This window comes from Coffea arabica, chromosome 10e (genome assembly GCF_036785885.1).
Source record: "Coffea arabica cultivar ET-39 chromosome 10e, Coffea Arabica ET-39 HiFi, whole genome shotgun sequence".
Lineage (NCBI taxonomy): Eukaryota > Viridiplantae > Streptophyta > Magnoliopsida > Gentianales > Rubiaceae > Coffea > Coffea arabica.
This window is the reverse complement of record NC_092328.1, coordinates 6,904,240-6,931,086: the sequence shown is the minus strand read 5'-3', so window position 1 is coordinate 6,931,086 and position 26,847 is coordinate 6,904,240. Positions and strand designations below refer to the sequence as shown.

General features: G+C 33.8%; 3 protein-coding genes across 8 annotated transcripts; 1 reads left to right on the top strand and 2 right to left on the bottom strand.

Moving 5' to 3' along the window:
* Window positions 1-351: 351 nt before the first annotated feature.
* LOC113712675 (probable pectin methylesterase CGR3) lies at window positions 352-5,379 on the bottom strand. 5 transcript variants are annotated; one of them, XM_027236179.2, is made up of 8 exons: window positions 5,290-5,379; window positions 5,146-5,189; window positions 4,874-5,023; window positions 4,748-4,787; window positions 3,668-3,706; window positions 2,582-2,956; window positions 1,886-1,941; window positions 352-885 (listed from the first exon to the last, which is right to left on the bottom strand). In XM_027236179.2, exons 3-8 carry the CDS (start codon window positions 5,012-5,014, stop codon window positions 733-735), a joined length of 804 nt encoding a protein of 267 aa, XP_027091980.1. In that variant the 5' UTR covers window positions 5,015-5,023; window positions 5,146-5,189; window positions 5,290-5,379; the 3' UTR covers window positions 352-732. The 5 variants fall into 5 exon arrangements, with proteins under 5 accessions (XP_027091980.1, XP_027091979.1, XP_027091977.1 ...); XM_027236178.2 differs by having other exon boundaries at window positions 4,874-5,031; window positions 5,290-5,370; XM_072067709.1 differs by adding an exon at window positions 1,185-1,230 and having other exon boundaries at window positions 655-885; window positions 5,146-5,377.
* Window positions 5,380-9,313: 3,934 nt separating this feature from the next.
* LOC113711103 (uncharacterized) lies at window positions 9,314-15,700 on the top strand. 2 transcript variants are annotated; one of them, XM_027234261.2, is made up of 8 exons: window positions 9,314-9,460; window positions 9,589-9,762; window positions 10,528-10,569; window positions 11,777-11,905; window positions 13,650-13,885; window positions 14,119-14,155; window positions 14,997-15,054; window positions 15,170-15,700. In XM_027234261.2, the coding sequence occupies exons 2-8, from the start codon at window positions 9,598-9,600 to the stop codon at window positions 15,247-15,249; spliced, it is 747 nt and encodes a 248-aa protein (XP_027090062.2). In that variant the 5' UTR covers window positions 9,314-9,460; window positions 9,589-9,597; the 3' UTR covers window positions 15,250-15,700. The 2 variants fall into 2 exon arrangements, with proteins under 2 accessions (XP_027090062.2, XP_027090061.2); XM_027234260.2 differs by having other exon boundaries at window positions 9,316-9,762.
* A 2,677-nt stretch (window positions 15,701-18,377) lies between these two features.
* On the bottom strand, window positions 18,378-22,338 carry LOC113712450 (squalene epoxidase 1). The gene is made up of 8 exons (XM_027235881.2): window positions 21,870-22,338; window positions 20,992-21,103; window positions 20,645-20,819; window positions 20,198-20,366; window positions 19,829-20,047; window positions 19,402-19,677; window positions 18,918-19,196; window positions 18,378-18,805 (listed from the first exon to the last, which is right to left on the bottom strand). Exons 1-8 carry the CDS (start codon window positions 22,131-22,133, stop codon window positions 18,701-18,703), a joined length of 1,599 nt encoding a protein of 532 aa, XP_027091682.1. The 5' UTR covers window positions 22,134-22,338; the 3' UTR covers window positions 18,378-18,700.
* Between the last annotated feature and the right edge of the window lie 4,509 nt (window positions 22,339-26,847).

The window sequence follows — 26,847 nt, the reverse complement described above, 5'->3', positions numbered from 1 at the left end:
TTTTTTTTTTTTTTAAGTTATAACATTATTGTTAATCAAGAACTACAGGAATCCAAATGAGGATTACAACCAAATTCGGGCAGTAAAATCAATTGGCTCTCTAGCATTTCTAATACAACTGCCGAAGAAAATATTTTTACCATATGTGTGTGTGTGTGCGTGCGTTTCTGCTAGATTATAGACAAGATGGATGCTGTAAACATGTTAGATGTCCCTCCCGTACGTAAACAAATACTGACTTCACAATGGCTCGTATTTTGTAGTAGATTCCGGCAAAAGAGAATCCATGAAAGGAAGAACATTGTAAAATCAACATCCTTTACACCGTTTCAGGACCAGAAAGAAAAGAGATTCTGTCAATTTTCAGTTAATAATATTACTGCTGTAACATTGATTATGCTTTGAACAATGACCGTGATGTTCTCATCCGACCATTGCCCATTGTAATGAGAAGCTATAGTAAGCTGCTTTAATCATCGAAATCTAGTAATAGGTACGCATTACCAGATGTTAGCTACATTTCCCGCTTACAATTGATCAATAATCTGCCGAAATCCAACCTCTTCATCACGAAGCAGAGGCCTATTTTGTCCATAAATGCCCCAAAGATCTCAACTGTTTAAATCGTTTCTAAGAGTTACTGGTCCAATGGCCTTTTGGAACTAAATAAATGTTGTAACTTAAGGGTCGAGGAAACTGGAAAGGCACTTCAGCTGACAAAACTCCAAAACTTTATTGATATGACTTCAAGTGAAATATTTGGCAACTTGGGTTGTAAGATCTTCTCAACGCAGCTTGTTCAAACTTTTTCACGGCAGCTTCATTTTCTTCCAAACTTGTCTGAACAAAATGTCGAACCCACCAGGTTGCGCTCCTTAGTTTAGCCTATTAACCACCCCATGCCCAACAGCCCCCAAAAAAAAAAATCATAAGAGTGGGGGAGAAATTCTTTCAGCCCTAAGTGGATGATTAAACATCACGAGGTATAAAATATTTTCTCAGTAAGAAGATAAAATATATTGGAGTATGTTATGTCCCTAATTTTAAACATAAATCATCACACAAATTTTGAAAACAAATCATGAATTGTGATACTTATTTCTCCATAAGAGAAAGTAAGCGTTGTGCCAGCAAAAGAGAAGAACTAGTAAGTATGTTATGTTTGAAATTTCAATGATACATGCCTGCGTTCTTCAAGCGTAACAAGATTGAAGAAGCTTTCAATTGTTTCTGTAATCATCAAACGGAGGGAATTAGGTGGTTGAAAGTCACTGTCTTTAGTTTCTCTTTTTGATGCCCTTGTATAATCCCATCGTTTTTCATTGTTTTATATTTGCTATTGTCCAGCGATTCAGCACCTTAGTGGTTCCCCCAGGAAATTAATAATCCATTTAGATATGTCAAGCCCAGAAGACCATTTTCCAGACTCAACTCTCTACTCATATTCAGTTTTACTCTTGCAGACATTTTGTATGCTTCTATCTGTGTTGCTACAACATTATTTAAACCTGAAGCCTTAAGCAGCAATCATAACAAACAAGAAGACTTGTACAGATGGTGCCATTTCTGAAAATCTACCTGAATTTGCACAGATGAACATTATGGCCAACATACTATAAAACCCTGAGAAATCAGGATATGACTCGGAATAATTTGCATGAGAGATAAAAATAACACAACCAAAAATTGATAACAATGATATTAATTGAAAAAAGCTTCAAGTGTGAGACGATATTAACATGCTCAAACATTGATCAGAAAGAATATGACCTTCTGTTGTGCAAACTTTAGACACTATGGATTTTATTTCCAAAAGGTGAACATAAGCAAAATAGACAACAATGAATAATAAAACAAATGTAGCATAGGATACAAAGATACTTACAGATCGCCCTAATTTGGATTTATCCGTGGGCTTTGCTTTGTGATGCTGTGGAAAACCTGATATGTTGTAAAATCAGATTATATAAGAAATAGGGAATACTGATGCAGCCAGGTGGAGAGTTAGATAATATGTGTCATCATAAAATGTCTCACAGCCTGCTTTCTCTTTTCCAATCCCAAATAATTGCATGCACTTTGCCGGAACTGATGTAATGTTTCTTTAATTCCATAAAACACCATGGCAATTATGCTCCACTGACAGTGGCAATGAGACTGTTTTCTGCATCTTTCTAAACAACGATCAACATAGGAGGAAAGACACCAATAGCAACAATCCCAACCAATGACCAGCAAAGGCAACAAAATATTTGCAGAAAACTTCTTGAAAAGAAATACTGACTTCGATTTCAGCAAAAAATCTCAAAATAAATTAAAAGATAGCAGATTTTGTATTCATCTAATAAGCTCAATATCGCAGCATTTGGTTTCTATCCCAATTATTCCCAAGGATCACAAAATTCTCACCTAAAAGGATTAAGATTTCTTACAATCTAAAAGGAAAGGTAAAAAGTAAAGCATAATAAAGGTTGATGAAAAACAATATAAGGGGAACTTAGTAGAAAAGTAAAAAAGGACCTTTCCCAGAACATTTAACAATTTTAAGGAACTAGCGAAATGTAGCAGAATCTCAACTTACCAGTGAAAATAACAAGTCCATCAGCTGAAACCCTTGCCAATTCAGGAAGGGTTTTATTCAGATACTTTGGGGACAAATAATCCAGTGCATCTGAGACAATCACAACAGAAAATGATTTTGCCCTGTATGGAAGAGAAAACTTGATATCAGCCACACGAACAAGACCCTTATGTACAAGACTCTTGCAACTGTGATCAGCATCCTCTATATCATATGGCTCCAGTCCCCAAGCTTCAGTATCCTCCTCTCTTAATAGTGCGGAAACTACCGAACAAGTATCTGGACCAATATGCAACACCTTGCGCATGCTGTCACCATATGCTTTCTTCAGAAAAGGAATCGCCTGTTGAACCTCTGTAGTACATGAGAAATCCCCTGCACATAATAAAGAAGTCCAAGATTTTTAAATGGAAGACTGTATGTCAAACACTGACATCTACATTAATTTCAGATAGGGGTCCCCACCTCTAAGCATCAAAAATAAAATTTAATCAGTCAACATGCTAAATAGTGAATCACTAGAGAATTGCATAAGTGATAAAATGATTAACTGTTATGATAGCCTCAACAACTTAGGCAGTTTTTATGCATGGGACTGTTTATTATGCAAAGCTCAGATCTCCACTATGGCTACAGTTTTCATAGTTAATGAACCAATCTTGCATATTTTCTATTGTTGAAGAGCATCACTCCCAATATCATTTCACATGTTTAATTGTATAAATGTTTACCCAAAATAAAGACGGCCCATGATCTAGTTAGTTACCAACAAGAAGCAGGTCTAGAACTCAAAATTTTCATGGTTCATGATTTAACATCAGATGACAACTCAAGGACCTCAAGCACAAAACAAAGAGCCATTTACATATTTTAGATCCATTTCATAACCCCGAGATCTTCTAGGAATTAGGAGACAGACAATTCAAAATTCTAGTCTCAACCAAAGCTTTCAACTCTCATCAATAATGTAAGCCAAGTCTACATTTAACTTCCATGTATCAACCAGCAAGACTGGCAAATTGAAAAAGTTATACAGGGCACACAAATAAAGCCAGAACTCAAGTGAATGAATCAGAGGTGAATTACCTTGAACCCTGCTGACAGCTCCTATATGACCAAAGCCACCTGTCAGGCAAAATAGGTTCTCAGTGAATAGACAAGTGGGTAGTAAATGCAGCAAGTCAAAATAACTTTGCAAACCAAGTACCAACTTAGATAGTTGTGCCTTCCATAGTCTACATCATAGTAGATACTCCAAGTAACTATCGAAACCCATCAAATCAGACACAATTTCTCATAGTGGAAACAAATAACTTTGCAAACCAAGTACCAACTTAGATAGTTGCACCTTCCATAGTCTACATAGCTTACTATCGAAACCCATAAAATCAGGCACAATTTCTTATAGTGGAAACAAATTAATGTTCCACATTTAAATAAAGGAGAAAAACAAAACAACGTTGTGTTTGTCTCAGGGGCATGCTTAACAATATAGTTAAAATTCAATAAGGAAATAGGATGCAACATACAATTAATTTCAAATGTTAGACAAGAAATGGATGAGGGAGAGCTCTCAGGAATAATATGGATACATAAAGAAGAAAAGATGCTCATTGACTCTAACACAGTACTTTTGTGTCCAAGCATTGAGGAAGAGGAAAACCGAAGTGTGTGATGAAAAGTGATTAGCATTAACTTTTGTGTCCAAGGTATAGTGCCCTTAACAAAGGTCACTTATTCACTTATTCTAAGAAACCCCTGATTGATTTGAATTTGTATTAATCATCTCCAGGTTCAGTACTACCACAGACTCATGGATTCCAAGTAGGGTATAGGTATTTCACTCTGCCTTTAGAGGAAATCACAAAATACCACATTTTAACAGTCACTGATATCAGAAAGGTCAGAAACCACACTTGTTTATTTGATAGTAATAACGCTTAATTATATTGATTCCTTACTCTATCAAGATTTTCAATCAGCATAAGTTCCAGCTACTGGCTAGGGAAGTATAATCTGGCCTGCCAAAGTCTGCACCATTCTCCATATTTTTTCTTTCCAAATAAAACTTAGCTACTTTGGCTATGGGATGGTGAATTTATACGCAAAAATTATCAACTAAAGAAAATACCAAGTAGTTACAAATGGAAACTGAGTCGAACGGACCTGAGCCACGATAAAAATAGCCAATAAGAAGGATTGATCCCTGAAAATAAAAATAAAATTTAACAAGAAATGAGATTAAGTAAAGTATTTATGGAGAATTAACAATGAATCTAGCATAAACATTACCACGACAATAAGTCCAAGAGATAGAAATGGTGACGATCGAGATTTCGAATGAAGTGAGGTTGGAACTGGAGAAGCTCCTACAATATCTGCAACTCGTCTAGATGGATTTATCGGCCTCCTTGACATTGCCATTGCCATCATTCTTAAACCCTAAACACCTAAACCAATTAGCTACTATTATTCAGGAATTCTTCATATTCAGCATGCATAAATTTTATTCAACCAATCCGAAAGATTTATATCTGGGTCGAAAATGATTAATTAATTGGTACCTGATAAAAGCAACTAAATCAACCTCATCCGCATTTTTTTAGATCTGCCCTGACAACGATGGCGTTGGACTTGATTTCTTGTTCAGTAGAAAAATGAATGAAATTGGGGGAGGATGGAAGATATTGGGAGGAGAAATGACTTACTTTTTGTGGAAAGAGGGGATTAGCTGTAAATGGCGCGGGTTTGCCTGTTATTTGACGGTTGTGTATTTGTGTATAGTGTACGCCGACACCCTTACGCTGAGAGTTATATATATCTATACTATATGAAAAGGCTTTGAAGTTAACATTGCGGCTTTATAAACTTTCTCTTTTATTCTTATAAAAAATATTTTTATTTTAATTATCTATAATTATTCATAATTATTTTTACTTTTAACTATTTAAATATATGTTCAACATAACTACCCCTAAACATTATAAGTTATAATTTATAACTATCAATATAAAATTATTTTATGAAAAATATTTAAAAGATTAAAATTTGCTTCAGTAATAAAAATTTTATTTAAAACATATGACCGTGAATATATTTTTTGATTGCACACATATTGGGTATGCATTAGGCGCCGGTAATTTAAAAGAAACCATCGACTGAGTTATATATTTAACTTAAAGTACTCAATTTTAATTTTTCAATTACTACACAAAAATAGAAATTGCTGATTTAGATGGCATGATTTTTTTTAATATAAATTTTAAGAAATTTTATCCATATCTACTAGAAAAATGAGTTTTTTGATAGCTTGAAGATTTTTTTATAATGCATACTCCAAAGTTTTACTAGGAAAAAGGGTAAACGAAAAATCTTGAGGTAAGACCTCATGATCATTCGTTAATCTTCCTGCAAGTTGAGTTGGATACCAATTTATGGGTTTGTTTGCCAAATGAGTTTTTGTCCAAGTTTTGTTTTTTACTAGTTTTTTTAACGACTTTAACTACATAATCTCAAAAATTTTCTCAAAAGTTTTTAAAATACACATTTTAAAATACCAAAAACACACATTTTCCTTATTCCTTTCTTCTTCTTTCTTCCCCACTTCAATCCACCACCACCTTCGCCGTTGGCCAATACTGATAGACACCTTTTCTAGCGCCAACAGAGAAAAATTTTGTTTTCCCTCTTCTCCCTTTCCCTCTCCCTCCTCCTTTCCCTTCCCCGCCCCTCTTCCCTGCCACCTCTCTCTCCCTGCCATGCTCCCCCTCCCCCGGTCGCACAACTAAATTGTGACTGGGGGGAGGGGGAGGGGGAGGGGGAAGAGAGATGGCGGGGGAGAAGGAGAAAAGAAAGAAAGAGAGAATAAAGCAAAAAAAAAAATTGTTTCTATTGCAATTTCTAGCGGGAGGGAAGGGAGAGGTGGCAGGGGAGGAAGAATGGAGAAGAAGAAGAGAGGAAAGAAAAAAAAGTTTTTCATTTTACAAATTTTTTCTACAATTTCTGCGATAAGCTACAGTAAAATTTTAAATAAATATTAAAAAAACTCATTTGTCAAACAAGACTAAATTTTGGAGACAAAGGCTTTTGTTTGTTCTTATTATAGCCAATTTAAGTATAAATCTTGGGACAAAGATTGGCATTTGCTCTTGATATAGCCAATTAACGTATATATAAAACTAGTTACCTAATTAATCACCAAGCTGACTCTTGAAAACAAGGGCTTTCATTTGCTTTTACTAGGATTTTTTGCATGGGTGCTCCAAATCAATCACTTAAATTACGTTCAATCTATTTTTTAAATGCATACACTAATAGTTATTACACTGCCTTATATTTATATACTTTACTTACTTTATTTATTTTTTTAAATATCAACGAGTGCTCATTCAAGGATCAATAAAAGCTAATTACCTTAACAAGTACCAAAGTGTGCATTTTCATACGAGTAAGTTGAGTTTCGCTAGTTTTGTTCTTCTAAATGGAATGAGATTTAGTAGTTGACTTTTTTTAATACTATAGATGAAGAAATCCACACCGCATAATTTTTGTTTTTTAACAATTGGCAATATCAATACTATCTTATGCTACCAATACTATTTTGGGCTACAAGGGAGGGGAACCGAAATGGGATGAAACTAGTTATCTAATCGATCCTTATAGTATTGCAATTTTTTAATTATAGGGATTAAATCCCTTTAAGTGGCAAATTTACCTTTGATAAGTTGGGTTTTTTTTGGGATAATTGCAGAAACCTCCCCTGAGATTTCTGACATTTGCACTGACCTCCCCTGTGATTTTAAAAATAACACTGACCTCCCCTGAGATTATTAATCATTTGCAAATTTAGTCCAAATAATTAAAATATTAGTTTAGAGAGTGAAATTAGAATTTTGTACCAGATTTGTCCTTTGTGCTATATATCCAATGAATGACAAAGTACTATAAATCAATTAACAATTAATAAATTATAAGGAGTGTAATTTATGGACAAACATGCATTACTTATTTAAAGTACCAACTCTTTACGAGTATTTTACTTTCAAATATTTAATTTATGATAAATATATCAATATTTGTAAGTAAAATTCAAAAAGCGTTATAGTAATATTCTTACAAAAAGGAAATCGATAGATTATTTATTTAATATAAATTAAATATTTTTTTTAAAAAATAAATGGCCCATAAAATATTAATTTTTTATGATTTCATCCATTACACGAATAAAGTATTCGCTATTTATGTGCATTTTATTCTGAATCATTTAATTTATGTTAAATACATAAATGTTTGTAACTAAAATTGAAAAAGTGTTATATTAATATTTTTACGGAAGAAGGATTGATAGGTTTTGTATTTAACAAAAATTAAATATTTGAAAGTAAATACAAATATGTATTTGAGCGTAAATATTTGTATTAAATTAAATGTTTGAAAGTAAAATACTCTACCAGGTCTTTATAGGTAAACACGCATTACTCATTTAAAGTACCGATTTTTTACGGATATTTTACTTTCAAACATTTAATTTATGATATATATATATATATATATATATATATATATATTAGTGTTTGTTAGTAAAATTCAAAAAGTGTTACAGTAATATTCTTGCAAAAAGAAAATCGATAGGTTATTTATTTAATATAAATTAAATAATTTTTTTAAAAAAATGATCCATAAAGTATTAATTTTGTATGGATTTCATCCATTACATGAGTAAAGTATTGGCTCTTTATGAGTATTCTATTCTGAATCATTTAATTTATGTTAAATACGTAAATGTTTGTAACTAAAATTGAAAAAGTGTTATCTTAATATTTTTACGGAAGAGAGATTGGTAGTTTTTGTATTTAATAAAAATTAAATATTTGAAAATAAATACAAATATGTATTTGAGCTTAAATATTTGTATTAAATTAAATGTTTGAAAGTAAAATACCCATAAAGAACCGGTGCTTTAAATAGGTAATGCATATTTGCCTATAAATATTCCTTAAAATTTATTAATTGTTAATTGATTTGTAGTATTTTGTCATTCATTGGACATGTAGTACAAAGGACAAATTTGATAAAAAAATTATAATTTCACTCCCTAAAACAATATTTTAATCATTTGGACTGAATTTGCAAAGGATTAGTAACCTCAGGGGAGGTCAGTGTAATTTTTCAAACTATAGGGGAGGTTGATGCAAATATCAAAAATTTTAAAGGGAGGTTTCTGCAATTATCCCAATATGTTATTATTAAAATCAACTACATGAACATGTATACAACAACATAAAGGGGAAAATGAAGAAAGAAAGACTAAGAAGAGACAAGAAAAAGAAACAGGAAAAAGTGAATAAAAAATCGTCCAGGAAAAAGTAAAAAAAAAAGGGGAAAGAGAGGAAAAATGAAAAAAAAAGTATGATGAGACAAAATTGGTTTCCTTTTCTTCTCCCATTGTCGACTCCAATTTACGATCTCCAAATTATTAATTTAAGTTTTTTTTGGATTTTCCTTTTACACATTTCTTTGTTTTAAATTATCATGTTTAGTTTTTTGTTTTTTAAATATTTTAGGTCAGGGCATTTTTGTCCTTTCGGTATATGAGTTAGTGGAGTTTCAAGTTTCAACGCTGTTACATATTTTGGGGGGTTGGGGGTAAATGTAATTTGATCAAACTGCAAGGTTTATTTAGTAGTTTGGTCAAACCTCAAGGGAGGTAAATGTTATATACAAAAAAAAGAATTACGATCTCCATTTTTTTTTTTTCCCAAATTTACGATCTCCTTCTTCAGGTAGTCATTTGTCTTCTCAAATTCTTCAGAACCAGACCCCAGAGCTCTTTTCTTTTTGTTTTTTCCCAATTAATTCTTCAATCCACAGAGGAATAAGGTAATCTACGCTTTAATAAGGCTGTTTTGCAACTTGACAATTTAGTCCAAATCGTCATTTCAAGAAAGAAGAGATAATAAACGAATCCAGGTTCTGGATAGCTAAAATCCCAAATTTCATTCTACAAGTTGATAAAGATGGCAAAGGAAGATGATGCTGCTGCGGATAAAAATCCTAAACCTAATAATCCATGGCCGCAGCAACCAAGCAGACCTGGTTATTCTCCAGATAGTGAAAAAGACATGAAAATATGGGGAATTCTACTTTTCGGATTAATTGGCGCCACCGCCACCACCGCTGCCGTAAGTTTCTCTTGGTTAATTACTTTTACAGTTTTCAATTTTCTCGTTTTGATTGTGCAAGTTCTGTTTTTTTTGTAATACTTTAGGTTAATTCCAATGAATTATGTACACAATTTAGTTGGCATTTATTTCTTCCGATGATATTTTTCCCGCACATTATTACTGGAACTTTGTAGGAAGAGATTTAGTTAGTTTTGCTAATATTAGTTGTTGGAGAAATATCTGTTAGTTGAGCATTTGTACTTAAACTAATACATGAGAAGTGCTATTGATGAAGAAATGATTTTAGCAATTACTTGTCTTAGAATTGAGTTGGACCAAATTAAAGGTTTGATTTCCTTGCGCGGTTCTTGGTGGTGTTTATGGTATGGGGAGAATTTTCTCGTGTTTGGTCGGGTAATTGTAGAAGTTCAGAAGAACTCTGTGAAGGGGCCATTGAACAGTTGGTAAAGCCCAGACACACTTGTGGAATCTGGAAGTAGAATGATCTGTTGCTTTCGATGGATGGTTGAGATTAAATGTTGAAGTAATGCTGAAGAAGTAGACTGATCGCCTTAGATGTTAGATGGGAGTGATACATCTGATCCGTTGCTGTTGTCAGCAGATGTCAGGGACTTACAACTCGATTTATGTTCTTCTTCATTGAATTTTTAAAATGTATTTGATTGTTGTTTCTGCTAAAACTTGTGCTAGTAGATCTTCAGGTGGTGTTTCTTTGTGGTCCATTTCTGGTGGATGAATCACACCAGTTGCAATTTTTTGCAGGTTACTCAATTGCGAAGATCTGTTGATTGGGTTTACTCTCAGGTAGTTACTGATGCTCTTTTTGTTTCCTGTTGGGGGATTGCGATGAGCTGTCTTAGCATCACCATAGAATTACTTTTCAGTTTCTATGATGATGTCATGTTGCTTTGAATGATGCTCCTTTCCAGTTCTGTAAATTCTTTTATGAATAACATGGTGAGATGCGCACATGCTCAGCTTTTATAAAATATTTCTGCTTTTCTGGTAGAGTAAGGTGAACAGGAAACTTTGCACCTATAAGAAAGTTAGACTGAAATAAACAAAAATGGAAACAAGAATAGAGCATTCCAAGTTTTAGGACTGCTGGTCTTGAGTGGGCCATAGCTCTGTGGGAGGTGTGGTTCTGGGAGAGTGGAGATTGTGGGGCACATATGGAAAACGAAGCTGCAAACTTAATGTAAATATTAATTATTTCAAATGTGGGATTTAATTAATATGATCTGGTGCATGAACTAGATTTTTGGTGCCACGTCTCTTTAAGTTGATACTGTTAAACAGGTGACTGAAGTTGATGACAATGCTACAAGCTGAAGTACTTGCAAAAATTGTTTAATTTGTCTAGGCCAGCGAAGTTCAATTTCTTGCTGCTTAGTTCCCTTTCCTTAGGGAATTAAAGTCTCTCTCTCTCCCAAATCTTTGAAACTGATGAATTAAATGCTTGTGTACCTCTTTGACAAGAAAAAAAAATCGCTCGTGTCCTTCAATTAGTTTTTCTCTTGGATAGTGGAGGAAATATAATACGGAAGCCTTTAGCTTTGCAATTCCTGGCTGAATGGTCTAACATGAATATAGTTCGCAGATATATGTCTGCAACAATTTTTGTTAAGTATTTTACCGAGCTTTTGCTTGGTGACTTAATTTATAAAAATTGAAAATATTGGCAACAGTTACTTTATCTTAACTTGTGAATGAGTTTTCCCAATACTGATGGGAGAGCAGAGAAAGAATTATGTTTGGTAAATATTTTTGACATATTGTTTGACGTTTGAAGACGTGTGTGCTGGAAACTGGGTTAATAATGCCATAGAACAGAAAACATGAAAGCATGTTGAACATGTTTGAACACATTTTGACATATTGTTTGATGTTTGAACACATTAGTTATTGATTCTTAAGATTCTTCAATGGTGGATTTTCTCGCTAATAATGCCATAGAACAGAAAACATGAAGGCATGTTGAACTGATGATAGATGATGTCGTTCTGAAAAGTTGAGCAGGTCAAAAGCATCATGGAAAAGTGCTTCTGGTAAAACTTTCAGGACAAGTTTTCAGGAGGAAGCATGGAAAAGATACAACCGTAGGATGCAGGAAGAGTATGAAGAAGAAATGGAGAGAGTGGTGAGATTCATCTTCCTATTTCAAATGCTTAATAGTCATCTCATTTCAGGAAGCAGACGAATGTTTACAATTTTGTTGACCTTTTTGGAAACGTTTTGATGTGACAATTTTCTGCAACTCTTTTTTCAATTTAATGAAGATGATAATGTTGTTTTTCTTTACATTCTGTGCACTTGATTTACACACATGACTATTCTGGTGCTTCTGTTTATTTTCATTGGTTTCCTCTCTAAAGAAGGTAAATGGTTTTGTCCCATGGTATGGGTCACGCATGTAATACTTGTGATTTCATATCAATGGAAGAGTGTTGTTGGGGGGGGGGGGTGTTTTTGAATGTTAGTTGGCTAGTTGCATGAGAGCATTAAACCCATATTACTGGCATGATATGACAAGTTTGAGATATCTGACTCAGATGGGATGACATGAAAGTTATAAATTGCCATTCTGATTGAAAGGACTGAACGGATGTCTTTGTGGAACCTGATTATGATAACTTTGTTAATTCCTTAAGAATTGCTCTTCCAATTAAATCCACTCTTCATAAAAGCATCTTACAAGAGAACATCTGGTGCAAAAAGAAATGATTATGTTACTTCGTCACCAAAATTTCAAGCTTAAGAAACTAAGAACCGTAAGACATGTATCACAGCATTTTGAAGTGGCTAAAAGTTTGTAGTCACTGTTGTTTTTGGCTTGTCATCATCTCCAGATAATACTTGACATTAAGCATGTATTAGCCTGTCTTCTTGAAATGGATCTTTTGGAGTAAACAAGGAACTTGATTTTAGAGATGGTCACTATGTGTGATTTGTCTCTTATGGGTAGAAAGCAGGATGTGTACTTCTGTCAAAGGCAGGATTTTTCAGTGGATTGTCAATAAGCAATTGACTGCCCACATCAAGTGTCTATCTTTGTAGCCTTATTTGACAAATATTTTGATAAGCAATTACCTTGAACAACAAGTTTTTCATATGCAATGCTACAGTAATACACAAACAAAAACAACTCTAAAAACACCACATCCATATAGTATATCAAAAACAACTCCAACTATACAAAAAAAAAATTAAATGTACACCATTTTCTTCTTCCATCTATCACCCCCACCCCCATCCACTCTCTTCTCCCACCCTCTTTTTCCTCCTCTTCTCCTCCCTTCTTTCGCCTTCCCTCCTCCCTTCCCCTTTCCCGCCACAACCCCCACCCCTCCCGTCTCCCTCTCCCCGTGCTGTCCGTGCCTAGATTGGGCAGGGTTGTGGCGGGAAAAAGGAGGGGAAGGGGAAGGGAGAAGGAGGACGAAGGGGAAGGAGGGAAGGAGAAAGGGGGAGGAGGAGGAAGAGAGAGGAGGAGGGAGGGGATGGTGATGGTGGCGGTGGTGAGTGGTAATTTTAATTTTTAAAAAATACACTAAAAGTTTTAAACTTTAAAAATATCCCAAAATATATTTCAAAAATACCACCAAAAACATCTACGGTAAAAGTTTTTCATATACATTGCTATAGTAAAATATTTTAAAAACAACCCAAAAAACAGCTATTCCAAACGAAGCCTTGACCTTTTGAATATGGATACAACCTTCTTGTTGCCTTCCAAAAGAACTTGAGTTGATCTGCACTTATCCTCTAATTAATGTGATGCAGCATGTAAGCTTCTTTTTAAAGGGTTACAGACAAATCTTTTTTCCTAATTTTGTTGGAAGTTTGCGGCCATATGTAACTCATTGCTTCATGGTTGATCTGTCCAGGAGCGGATTCGACGCATGCAAAGTGTCTTCAATAGAGAGAGAAATAAGTATAAAAGGAGTTACGAGAGCTGGGCAGAAAATGGTCAGGGTGCATATCACCAGCATTTTCAGAGAAATGACTGGTATTGGAAGGGTGATACATCATATAGAGATCAAGGGGCTAAATTCAGGGAGGCTCCTTGGGCCAGTGCAAGCTATCCATTATCACATCACTATTCAGTCTTAGGTCTTGACAGGTGACAATCTGTATTACATATCAGATATTGTTCTGTCAGTGAAGCTATTATGCTAACTTTTAAATTCTTTCTTATCCTGGCCAAAAATTTGTTTTCTCAGATCATATCCTCTAGAATGGTTTTGTTCATTTCCACTACATGTTATTCTGGCTAGTGTAGGAAATTTTAATTTATATGTTGTGGAAAGACTCAATGTGTGAGACTTGACACATGGATTGTCTCCTTTGCAACAGGGCAAGAGCAAAACCATACACAGATGACGAGATAAAGGTACTATTTACCTTGTGGGTATTATTGCACATAACTGATTACCATTTTATCTTCATATGATATTTCATTTGATATTTTGTATTTCCTTAAGCATGTAGTGATGGTTTGACTCATAGTTTGCTAGCAAAACTATATGGGAAGGTGAAGGGGTGATGTTAACTTGTCCCTTAGTTATACATACATAAATGAAAAGAAGTGAGGCTAAGAATAAATGGAAAATTCTTTTCCTTGTATTTCTCTTTATGGGTAGAAGGAAGAAATTAAAGGAACTTCAGTGACAACTATGTATTGGTAAAAAGAGAGGAGGTAACCAATCTGATCTATAAAATGTAGACCAGTTCTTCAATTATGTTGAACACAAATAGATTTACATCTGCTAAAAACACCCCTCTTTTCACAAGAACGAAAGGATAATCTGGAATCGAATTTTAATTCCTCACTTTCTTCAATTTGTTCTTCTTATTCTAAAGCTACAGTAGATTCTCACAATGCCTTTTTCTTGAAGTTGTGTAATTGTTGAACGTGGCAGTTGTAGTTTTATGTTATACGATCTAATATTGCTGAGAACCATGGATACTAGCTGCGACTCGCAATCATTTTCACATCAGGGTACATGTAAACCTGTTTTTTCTGTTAGATGGACTGAGTTCATTCTCTTATAGCTGCTCCAAACTTTCATAGGCAACATCCATTCGACACGATTGTAAAACTGTATTTGTACATCATAAAGCTATCGGTCGTAACTATCATAATTATGTGCTCCTGCTCTTGTTTTTTCTGTCGGTTATTAAATAATTGAAAACGTTGACCTGATGTATCTTCACTTTTATTTGCATTGCAGTCAGCTTTCAGGGCGAAAGCAATGGAGTTCCATCCTGATCAGAATCAGGATAATCAACGTATGGAATCATTACTCTTCTCAATCGCACATTTATATCTCTGAGCTAGTATGACATTTAGCTAGGTTACTTTCTTGCCTGTGGACTAACTTCTAATGTTCCTCTTTGGTTGCAGAGCTTGCTGAAGCAAAGTTTAAGGAAGTTATGATATCTTATGAGGCTATAAAGACGGAAAGAAATAACAAGAAGAACTGACGAAAGATTTGAACTAGTTTGGTTGGGTGTCTCTGCATCTCACCTTCCCATACTCTGCCAATTGTATTTTCGAAGAATGTAAAAAGGTTTCATACATGATACTCGGAGGCCGTCACCGTTTGGTTTTCACTTGTAGCGGTCAGTTGGGATTTGAAAAGTCCGACAAAATTTTTGGTCGTCCTCTACAAAAGCTCAGACAGCTTAGAGCTTGGTTATGCCTACAGCATCCCCTATCTAATCGACAATTCGATGGTTAGAAGTCCCTTATCGTATGCTCACTCACTTGTACATGTATCCAAATAACAATTTTGAGTATTTTATCCAGTAGCGTCCAAGGAATAGGAACAAGAAGTTGGCGATCGCTCTTCTAGGATGTACTATATGTTGTTTTCATTCATTTGAAGTATTAAATAAGAATTCGCGAATGAAATGAAAGAGCTACTTCTATAAACTACTGCCTGCTGCATATGTCCTCTTTATTAGGTGCGCATACTGCGAGGCTGACTCTAGGTATGGCAATTTTTTTTTTTTCCTTGGTCTTTTCTATGGACAGGAAGCATATTGGCTTTCTTGGTTTTTTTTTTTTTCAAGATTAATATTGATTTCGTGAAATTATTTGGAACAGTATGGTAAGAAATGGTAAACTTTTTTCAGCGACGCGAAATAAGGTTTCGAATCTTTGGTATGGTGAGATGACAACTCAGAACCAATGTTTTGAAAACCGGACCGGACCGGCCGGTTCGACCAGTTGAACCGCGAACCGGCCATGGCACCGGTCCGGTTCAATGACATTGTTGACTTTGCTATAAAACCGGTCAAAGACCGGTTGAACCGTGAAAACCGCCGAACCGGATCGAACCGGCGGTTTTCCGGTTTTTAGCTTTCCCTCTTTTTTTTTTTTTTTTTTCTAAGTTTTGCAAAATGTAGCAATCAAGATTTGAACCCAAGACCTTTGTAATAAAAGACCAATGTATTAACCGTTGCACCATCACATCTTATTAGTTTTTTTTGATAACTTATTTATATAAAACAAACACTCATATTTCTTTTTTCCATTTTTCTTACAAAATCTCATCCCCTCATGGTTCTTTCTTTTTAATTTTCAACTCTCTCTCTCTCTCTCTCTATCCTCTTTTCTTTTGTCACTCCCTTTTTAATCAAACCTCTTTATTTTTAATTTATTGATGTTTTCTTCCATCTTTTAATTTTGTTTTTGTCCATTAAATTGAAAAAAGTTAAAAAAGAATTTTTTTTAACCCAAATTATTTAATGCCACAACCACTCACTTTTATCTTATTTTTTGTTTCTTATCAAGTTTACATTTCTATTTTCGATTTTCTTGATTTCCTTCGAACTCCAAATTTTCTTTTTTAAATTGCAATCTCTAAATCCCAAAACGTAAATTAAAATTAAAATTCATAATATCTAAATTCTCAGAGACATGAATTTTGTATAATTTCAAAATATTGTGATATTTTGGGGTTGAATTTAGATATAATTGAAATTGAGATGAAATTTATTTGTTTTAACTTATAATTTAAAAAAATTATTTTTAAAAATCCAAGTTATTAAAAAATAGTAAACTTTTCATCATATAAAATATTAAATTAGTCCATTACATGTCTTATTTTGTACATATATATTTATATAAATTATTTTTAAAAAAATTCATTGAACCGAGGTTGAACCGGTCCGACCGGTTGAACCTCGACCCTTTCACTTCACCGGTTCAATTAACGGTCCGGTTTTTAAAACATTGCTCAGAACTGGGAAGTGAACAGCGAGAAGACAAGAGGAAGGAAATCAAGCTACAGCTATAGATCTCTCTTCTTTTCTTTGGCTTGGTAAGAAAATAAAAGATTGGACAACTAGTAGTGCAGAAAAACGCTAAAATTTGCCAAGGAAAAACAAGAGGATCGACATGATTTTGACCATGTAATAATGCCTACAAATGGAGAGAGCTCACAGCCTCACAGCAGCGTGAAAAGGTACAGTTCAATTATTCAAGTACTAGCCGTACGTACATCCTCGGTTTTTCTGCTTGTCTCTGTCGTTACCATCGCATTTCCTCTCCGTCCATCGCCCTTTGAATTAAACAGAGTGAAGAAATGCCAAACCAGTTAAGCTGACAAGAAACTATTGGGATCGAATTAACCTATGAGACTATTAAATTACTAATGAGTGCTCACTAGACACCTATCAAGAATTGATGATTTAAATTGTGTGACATGATTATATTCAATTTCATTGCCAAAACCATCGATCTGCTTTTCTCCGTCTATTATATCTTAATAACTCGGGTAAAATACAAAAAAGTTCCATGTGATTAAGTTAACATATAGAAAAATCTCTTATAGTTTCAAATCATATATTTCAGTCTCTTATGATTTAAATTAATTTGAAACAGTAACAGAAATTGTCAAAACTAACGGAGGTAGATGAAATGACACACAATTACCCTACTATATATACAAGTAATAAAAGACTTTCTAACAACCATCCTATTTAGCAAACTTATGGAAAAACCCCTTATGGTTAAGCCAACTTACGGAAAAACTCCTTGTGATTATATGCTGCTTTTATTTATTTATTTTGTGCATGGGAATAAGGTTAGTTGTATTTGGAAGTTTTATTTATTTTATTTGTGTATAGAAATAAGGTGAGTTATATTTAGGAGTTTTGGATTGTTTTTGAAAATTTTATGAGTTTTAATAGGTATATCAGCTAAAATTTTGATTTAAAAAATTATTTTCCATGTCCAGCAACCTCAAACTTGTTAATTTAAGTGATTTTTGTCGATTTTTCACATTAGTTCAAATCACAAGATACTAGATTGTATGATTTGAAATCATAAGAAATTTTTTTTTGTAGGTTTGCTTAATCACAGGGAGTTTTTTATATTATAACTCAAAGGGTATAATGGATATATCAATATAATTTTTTTTGTTTCCAATTATAAGGGATTTTTCTATATATTCGCTTAACCTCAAGGGGGTTTCTATATTTTACCCTAATAACTCCCAGAAAGAATAATATGTGATCCCAGACTATTAGCTTGAAAGTTGATACTCGTTTGCTTTCCAAAGCTAACCATCAGAAAAATCTCATTACTAAAACTAATATTGCAGTGACTCGGAAAATTTTCGCTTCTTCACACTACAATTTGAATGAAGCTCACATCATCCCAGTTATTTACAAAGCAATTAAATCGCCAAAGAGAACAAAAAAACACAAAAAAAAAATTCTGTTTACTTGAGACGGTTGAGAAAAAAAAGGACAAATACAATGAGATACAAAAAGACCTAGGAACAAAAAATATATCACAATTCACACCAGTTTATAAAAGCATCCGCTTTCCTCTAACTTTGAACATCGGATTGCAACCGCGGACAAACTTGAATGTGATAATTGCAATGGAGGAGTTTAGTGTTTTAGCATTTGCTGGACAACCTCACTTAGCAGGTGGTGCTCTATAATATGCAGGAACGGTAACGGGGAAGAACATTTGCCTCACTCCTTCAGCCTTGATAATCGGGAAAATAATTCCCGATGCACTCTGCAGAGGTGAGCTTGAAATTTAGAATATGGCATTGAGAATAGAAATAGTTTTCAATCAGATATATTAATCGATTAAGAGAAATTAATGACAGAAAGAATCAGATACTCACTGATATCAATCTTGCTCCAATCCACATACGCTTAGGTGAGGGAAAAGGCAGCAACAAGCGGCCAACACCGTATATCGCCACCGCAAAGAAATGGCACACCAAGCTTAATGGGCGAGGGTTCAGACCAGAAAGTAGAGATACTGGTCCATTTGAGAAAACACCTCCAAGGCTCAAATAGTCAAAGCATGCCTGACGCATCTCTTTCCTTGCTTGATCAGAAGATGAACAAAACACTTTATAGAGGGCACCAGCTAACGTATTGATGGTGGCTGACACAGGCTGCAAACAAAAACATTGAATTTGGGTGTGGGAAGACAAATGCATGAAAACGTCATAAAATGCATTTCCTCTGTTCAATGTCAAAATCAAATCACTAAGGAAAATTTTGAATATTATGGAAAGACTCAATATTCATTGGATCAATATTGCTCAATTGTTTTCCATATTGATGACCAAAACAAGTCCTGAACTTAATTAAATGTACCTTACGCAAGGTGTAAAATGATTCTAGATACTTGCAAAGGGTAGGTGGATCATTCAGATCGCCAAGAGGTCTGAGAAGATCACGTAGTACAACGATATCAGACAGAGCCACTGTCATTCCTCCTCCAGTCAAAGGGTGTCGCATGTTGAATGCATCTCCCAATAGCAAAGCCCCAGGGGTAGGATGAGGAGCTGCTGGCATACTTCTGTTGGGCATGGTCCTAATGTTTCCTTTGTCAATTGCAGCAATAAATGCATCATGCAATTCATGAGGGACCTACAAGAAGATGGTGAGAAAGGGAATAGTTAGATGATAGAAGTTTCACAATCTATATAGCATATTGTTCCTTGAGATAAGAGTAGACTGAAGCTTGTACACCCAAAAAAAATAACAACAATAAAATTCAAACTTTATGTCCTAGTGCTACCTGTGGAGCCACTGTTGTCTTCAAATATTTGGCCATTTCACCATTTGAAATAGATGGTACCTTTTGACCAGGTACATCAACCAGACAGCGAACTTCTGTGCTGCTGATTGGATAGAACAAAATAGGTGACGGGTCTGCTAGAACAACATGGCCATGATCTGCAAAAGGAAGTTGGCAGTTCTCCAAAACCAAGCCAACAAAACAAGAAGGGACGTCTACCTGGCAGAGACATCAGTGTTCGAAAAATGTAAAACACCAACCAACTTGATTTGTTGTCCTCAAGTAATTCACAGTATGAGAAAGACAGAGAAGACTAATCAGCTATTGATAACTAAATGAGAATAAAGAGAGCTTCTAAGCCATCCACACCTTAGGATCACAAAGAGAGCGTCTTAAATTTGAAAAGCAACCGTCACATACAACAGTGAGAGGTGCATACTTGATCAATTCTTCACCAGATTTTGTTTTGTATTGCACGCCTCTGATAACCCCTTTTTCTTCCAGAAGAGAAGTCACTGTTCCTTGCTCCAAGCGAACACTGTATGATATTTAAAATCAGATCCATAAAAGTAAAAAACCATAAAAAAAAAAGGGTGAAAAAGACTCTTCTAAGATACTAACATGCTTCCGTGCTATCAGCCACCAACTTAACTAAATCATTTTTCATGTATTCAGATCTTCTAAAGATTCTTGTTGAATTTAAAGCACATGTATCCTCAATCAGCAATACAGAAATTGCCACTTCTAACTTTATGACTAAAACTGCAGGAAACATACTAAACAACCACCAAGTACAAGAGCAAGAGTAGAGTATACTTGGGAAGAGATGCAGCTTTCTCTCGCATGCGTTGAATGAAGCGGCCATTGTGAAAGCTCCTGCCAGAAACATCAGAGTCAAATTTTTCCAAGGGATAAGCCACACGAGTCCTTTTACCATCCTTGAATAAAGCGTATCCGAAGACTCGCTGTGCATCAATTCCCTCCACACAATCTGTAGTCGAGGTTAAAAAAAAAAAAAAATCTGCTTCAGTAATTCTACACTAAATGGGCAAAGATGAGGCTTCTAATGTCAAATGTTGCAATAGTTGACCCTACTTAGCTCAAAGCATTACACTCAATTCAATATCAGGACAACATTTTTCTATTAGTTCTGCAAACTTTACCTTCTAGTCCCAGTTCAATCAACTTGAGATAGCCGCCCGGCTGGAGCAGCTCTCCTACAATCCGGTCAGGCTCTGACAAGTCTCTTTCGATTACATACACCCGACGTCCATCCTGCAGGCCAATATGAAAAGTGAATATGCTTAATAGGTAATTTTCTACTTCCTCCTTTAAGCCCATGACAAAACTTCAAAGTTCAATTGTTTTGCATCCAATTTTTTTTTAAAAGGACCACAGTAAGAAATATAATTAAGCTTTACAAAAACCTATTGACGTCACGCATGCACAGAAGACCACAAAATGGCAAATATGCGATAATCAACAATCATAGATGTGATCTCAAACCTAAAGAAGGCTTTGTCCTGCTAAGTTAAACTCGCAAAACAACGCTGATCACAAGCCCAAACATCAATAAAATTGAAACGAATAATGAAAAGAAGAAAACCAGATTTAAACCCGTAAAATGAGATTGACAACGGCCGCACCTGAAAAACAAATAATTTTTTGAAAAAAAAATTACACTGCTATTAGATAAGTTGCATCAACAGAAAAATTAGTTAATAAACAATATAGTCAGTTAGTGTTTAGATTCTTAAATGCACAGCACGAAAAAAAAAAAAAAGCAAAAGAAAAAAGTAACGCAACTCCTAGATCAATCTATAATCTTCCTTTTCCTATTTCATTCATTTTTTTTAGCATGCATTTTTGTCATCAATATCACAGTCTTATTCACCTGAAATACAAACACGCACTCAAATAAACTCTCATTACAAAAATCGCTGAATTCATGCAGTACTATATACAGACACACACACACATATATATATAACAATAATTCTATAACATAAGGCGACGAAGACGAGGAAAATTTTCATACTACCTTCCCGAGAGTGTGAGCGAGAGCGGCGCCAGCGACGCCGGCGCCTACGATAATGACGTCTGCATCGTCGGAGGCGTCGTTGTTCTTGGATCTAAATATACCATCAATGGGGGTGGTGGCGGCGGTGGCACGAGGCTCCCTATCCTCCGCCCCACCTTTACCAAAACTTTTCCGGCGAGCATTAGCATTTCTGGCCAGAATTCCATACACGGCCACAAAACCTAACGCCACCGCCAAAATCGTTTCCCAAACATATTGGTCCATGAGAATTACAACAATGCCGCCGCCGACGACGTTGAATCAAAACGGCGTCTCTGCTCCTTTTGTTACAATCCTCAGCCTCCTCCGCGGCCTACTCTCCCTTTCTTGTTCGCTTGCTTTCTGCTCTCTCTCTCCCTAATGGAGAGAAAGCAACGGTGCTTGGCTTTTATTTTTGTATCTTTTTGTATTTTGTATTTTTTTATTTGATCGTTTAAATGTGTTTTCTCCGGAATATATTCTCCACTGAATGCTTCGCTGGCGATTTTGGGGTTATGTGGGAACAATGCAACCAAGCGCCAAGTGTGTGTGACTGTGTGAGGCTGCTGAGTTGTGTCCCCGAGACATTTCAGGATTTACGCTGCTCCCCCACTCTTTTTATAGGGCCCAACTCCAACCTACCACACACTACAATTTCTTCGTCACTCTCTCTCTTCTTAGTGTGGTTCAAATTAAATAACGGCAAAAAAAAAAAAAAAAAATTTTCCTTTGCCGTGCAAATATCTTGTTCTTGATCCACAAGAGATTTAAAATTGTGCCATTCCCTTCCACCGTTAATTTTAGAATTCGAATCTTGAATCTAACCGTTAAAGATGAGAAGGGGTTGAGGTAAAAAAACGATGTGTCATTCCTCACAAGGGAATTCATACTTTCACGCTGGTTGAAACGTAGATTTTATGTGAGCTATTACAATTTCTTTATTGATATGTTCTCGTGCGATTGTTTCACCTAATTTTAGATACTTATTTTGGATATTTACTTGATTTTTTTTCTTGTATATTTATTCATTTAAGTTTTAGATTTTCTAATGACAAAATAATAAAATCTAGAATTTACTCGAGAACAACCTTAGCTGATTTTAATTATTCTCAGTAATTAACCTTTACAATTTTACAACAAACGAGAACAGAACATGTACGAAGCTGAAATTTAAGGCTCAATCATAAATACGGATATATGCCACTCATGTCCGAATGAAAGTGCAAGGGTACAATACCTATATATATATATATATATATATGCTTTTATCGATTATTCATATATAAAGGCAGCTTTAATCATTCATATAAAATGGAAAAGTTGTTGAAATTTTAAGAAAGTGAGTACGACCAATCAATCGTGAAAATACAAAAATTTGAAGCATTTTTTTCCCTCTCGGCTTCTGCTTTTTGGTGGGGTTGGGGAAAGCGGGACAGGCATGCAGAAAATGATTAATCGATGTTAACAGCGAAAATTCTAAGGATTGGTACAGTGGTTTGTACCAATGCATTGGTAAAGTGGTTTGATGTGGTACGGATGTGGTAGGAGCCAGACACGTTAGGAAAAGCAAAATTCAAGGTTGTTTTTGGTGTGGGTTAAGGCTACCGGAACTTAATGAGTGTTGTGATGGTGGGTTCCACATTGAAATGGCCCAAGACAATTTGTCAGTCACATGGGTTCACCCACGTTAACCCATGTGAAAAGACCCAAGACATTATTATTGTTTTCTAATTTATATACAATAGACATAATGAAGAAAATGCAAAGTTGGATACATAACTGAAAGAAATTAGAAAAAATAAATAATATATGTATGTACAGAATTAGATAAATTTTGATTCATTTAATTACATAAATTGACAAAAGAGTAGATAATTTAAATATTTTGGAAGAAATTTGGAATAATATATACAATTAATTAAACCGATCATAGGAATTAATAATTGTAAATGAGTAAATGAATGGTTAATTAATTAGTTGAGATGGAATATTTGTAGGAGGAGTAATATGTTGTTTTATTATATGAGAAGTAATTAATATGATTCTTTTATTATATTTGCAGGTAGAACATAAAGAAATGTTTAAAAAATGCATTTGTAATGGTATTAGTCCAAATTAATGAGAATGAATTGATGACATAATAACCGGAGTGCAAATAGGTGAAATTTAATTAGACCATACTTGTCACTTTTAAATTTTCAACATTATCATCATAATCACCTTAATTATACTTTTATCATTTGATTAACATATTGTCTATGTATTGTCATCCAATAGCACAACTAACTTTCATAAGGGGTACGGATCAAAATAAAAGAAAGGAAAATAAGGTAAATAAAAAAATCAAAATAATGCAAGGGCAATTTTGTCCTGTAGGGGGTTAAATGAGTAAAATTAAAAGTTTGGAGGTAAACTGAGAAATGAGATATATCTTTAGGGGATTAAATGTGAGTAACCCTTAAACCAATCATGGGTAGGAGGAAAATGATCGTAAATTAATATGTGCAATTAATTAAACCAATCATAGGAATTAATAATTGTAAAGGAGTAGACAAATGGTTAATTAATTAGTTGAGATGGAATATTTGTAGCAAAAGTAATATGTTGTTGCATGATTGTTTTTTATATTTGCCGGTAGAACATAAAGAAATGTTTTAAAAATGCATTTGTAATGGTATTATACCAAATTAATGAGAATGAATTGATGACATAATAACTGCAGTGCGTATAGGTAAAATTTAATTAGACCATATTTGTCACTTTTAAATTTTCAGCATTATCATCGCAATCACTTACGAGCAAATCTTATATACAGTGATAGTGTATAAGTTGAATTTATGATATACATGTAAATGTTGAATTTTAAATTTAAATTTTGCATATTTGTAATTCATTCAAATGTTGATAGTGTATACACTGTCAGTGTAGGAAAGATTAATTCATCACTTAATTATACTTTTATCATCTGATTAACATGTTGCTTATGTATTGTCAACCAATACCACAACTAACTTTCACCAATAACCAACCACAAACATTATAATTACCAAGTTCATGAAAATAATATTAAAAAAAACTTTTAAAAGATCAAAGTTTTTTGTTTATTAAAATTTTATACTAATTTCTTCCATATAAAAAGTGATTGTTTAAATTGTACATAGATTGAGTGCGCCCTTTATCACTAGTAATACTAATGCTATTTGTACTAATGTATACATGCTTGAAATCAAATATTCGTATTAATTAAACTATGTAGTGATACAGTTAAGAAATATTTTTAATAGGTGTAAATACAAAAATATAATTGCTCATTGTCTATTCTAAAAGTAGGACAACAAACAATCTTCACATTAAAAGTATTCCATATATTTTCATGGATAATATAATACAATATGACATGCCTGAATTTACTAATGAATGAATAATTTTCTTTCAAATAACATAAAAACTTTTTACTATTGGTACTCCCGAACTTGAACATATTTTTAGGCAAAAGGAGATAAAAATTTATGATTAAGTGACAAATCACCTACACTTTATTAGAAAATGATATCACAATAATATTAAAACTAAATTATCACTAACCAACCATTATGAAGAAAATAAGTTTAAAAGTTGTAATTTAAATCAATACATAACATATATCCAAAGTTTGGAAGAAATACAATTCTTGTTTATAATACTCTGCATATGTAGGACTGATCATTAATGCTTGGATCAAAACAAATTTGGTCCCCAGTGTTTCAAATCTTAAGCATATTTAGTAAATTGACGAAAAAATGATGATTAAAGATCAAAGTCAAGTTGCCACTACTGAATAGTTTTGACTTTGCATATTTTATAGCAATGTTTCGAATTTGGATCATCATGGTATCTTAGATTTTAAATAGTGATATTAACGGTTTCAAAGGAAAAGAAATGCAAATTAGATTGAAATTATGTTGAAAATGTGCAAAGGTTCAGGAAACTTCTTTCTTTTATTCTTTTATTTTGTGTATTCATCCTACTTGTTTCTCATAGACTTTTACTCTTGCATGACTGGTCCCAAATGTAGCATTATATATGTATGTATGCTTTTGCATTATGGAGAATTAATTGATAATGAATTTTTTTTTTTTTGGTTACTTGTATTGATATTTAAACGCTCAATTAGATATCCATTCAAACTATAAAGAATATGAACTATAAGTAAATCAGATTTGTTTTCTTTTTTCAATTTTAATAGATTATCAATTGAATTTAAGATGAAATTAATATTTTGTATAATTGTTTGAATCATTCAATAAAATTCTTAAGGTAACAGGGGGGAGGGTTGTGGTAAAATATTAAAGTAAACAAAGAGCAAAGTAACTATTTTAAAACTTTCCATTGAAACTTTGGATTTAATAGACAGAAAACTGAGAAAAGTAAATAAATTGTGCCCCCACTACGAGAGCAATTTAGCACGAGTTCAAAGTAATTTAAATGTCTCTTGGTTATATGTAGTTGACCTACTATAGTTTTTTTTTATGAAATATATTTTGATTGTTTTACTTTTTTGGTTCTATAGATAAATAATTCAAATTAGATAACATAGTGTCGTTAACCACTATGTACTCTATATAGAATAATATAGGCACAACATTATCATTTAAGCTAAAAAGTATATCTTCGTTAAATAAGTTAAAATTGGATAATAATACACATATGATATATAGAACAAAAATTAAGAGGCTATAGTATAGGAAAAATTGAAATAGGATTTTATTGCTAAAACGATTTTGACTGTTAATCAATGTTAAGTTCCATCAATTGTTCTAAATGTGCTTAAAATTATAAATTTTGGAGACCAAATTTTTTTTATTGAAATATTATCATTTTAATATATAACTAAACATTCACATTCATAACCTGCCTATCATGTGATGCAATTCTCAGCCCACCTCTTTATCAGCTTACCGGTAATCTTTTAGTTCTACTC

What these genes read in the sequence shown, in the direction of transcription:
- LOC113712675 (XM_027236179.2), bottom strand. Translation starts at nt 5,014, where the DNA reads ATGATGGCAATGGCAATGTCAAGGAGGCCGATAAATCCATCTAGACGA. An exon ending in CTATTTTTATCGTGGCTCAG is followed by an intron (nt 3,707 to 4,747) that starts GTCCGTTCGACT and finishes TTTGCCTGACAG; the next exon opens with GTGGCTTTGGTCATATAGGA. An exon ending in AATCCAAATTAGGGCGATCT is followed by an intron (nt 886 to 1,885) that starts GTAAGTATCTTT and finishes GGTGGTTAATAG; the next exon opens with GCTAAACTAAGGAGCGCAAC.
- LOC113712450 (XM_027235881.2), bottom strand. Translation starts at nt 22,133, where the DNA reads ATGGACCAATATGTTTGGGAAACGATTTTGGCGGTGGCGTTAGGTTTT. An exon ending in AGACAACAGTGGCTCCACAG is followed by an intron (nt 19,678 to 19,828) that starts GTAGCACTAGGA and finishes ATCTTCTTGTAG; the next exon opens with GTCCCTCATGAATTGCATGA. An exon ending in CATTTTACACCTTGCGTAAG is followed by an intron (nt 19,197 to 19,401) that starts GTACATTTAATT and finishes TTTTGTTTGCAG; the next exon opens with CCTGTGTCAGCCACCATCAA.
- LOC113711103 (XM_027234261.2), top strand. Translation starts at nt 9,598, where the DNA reads ATGGCAAAGGAAGATGATGCTGCTGCGGATAAAAATCCTAAACCTAAT. An exon ending in TTGATTGGGTTTACTCTCAG is followed by an intron (nt 10,570 to 11,776) that starts GTAGTTACTGAT and finishes CGTTCTGAAAAG; the next exon opens with TTGAGCAGGTCAAAAGCATC. An exon ending in TCAGAATCAGGATAATCAAC is followed by an intron (nt 15,055 to 15,169) that starts GTATGGAATCAT and finishes CTTTGGTTGCAG; the next exon opens with AGCTTGCTGAAGCAAAGTTT.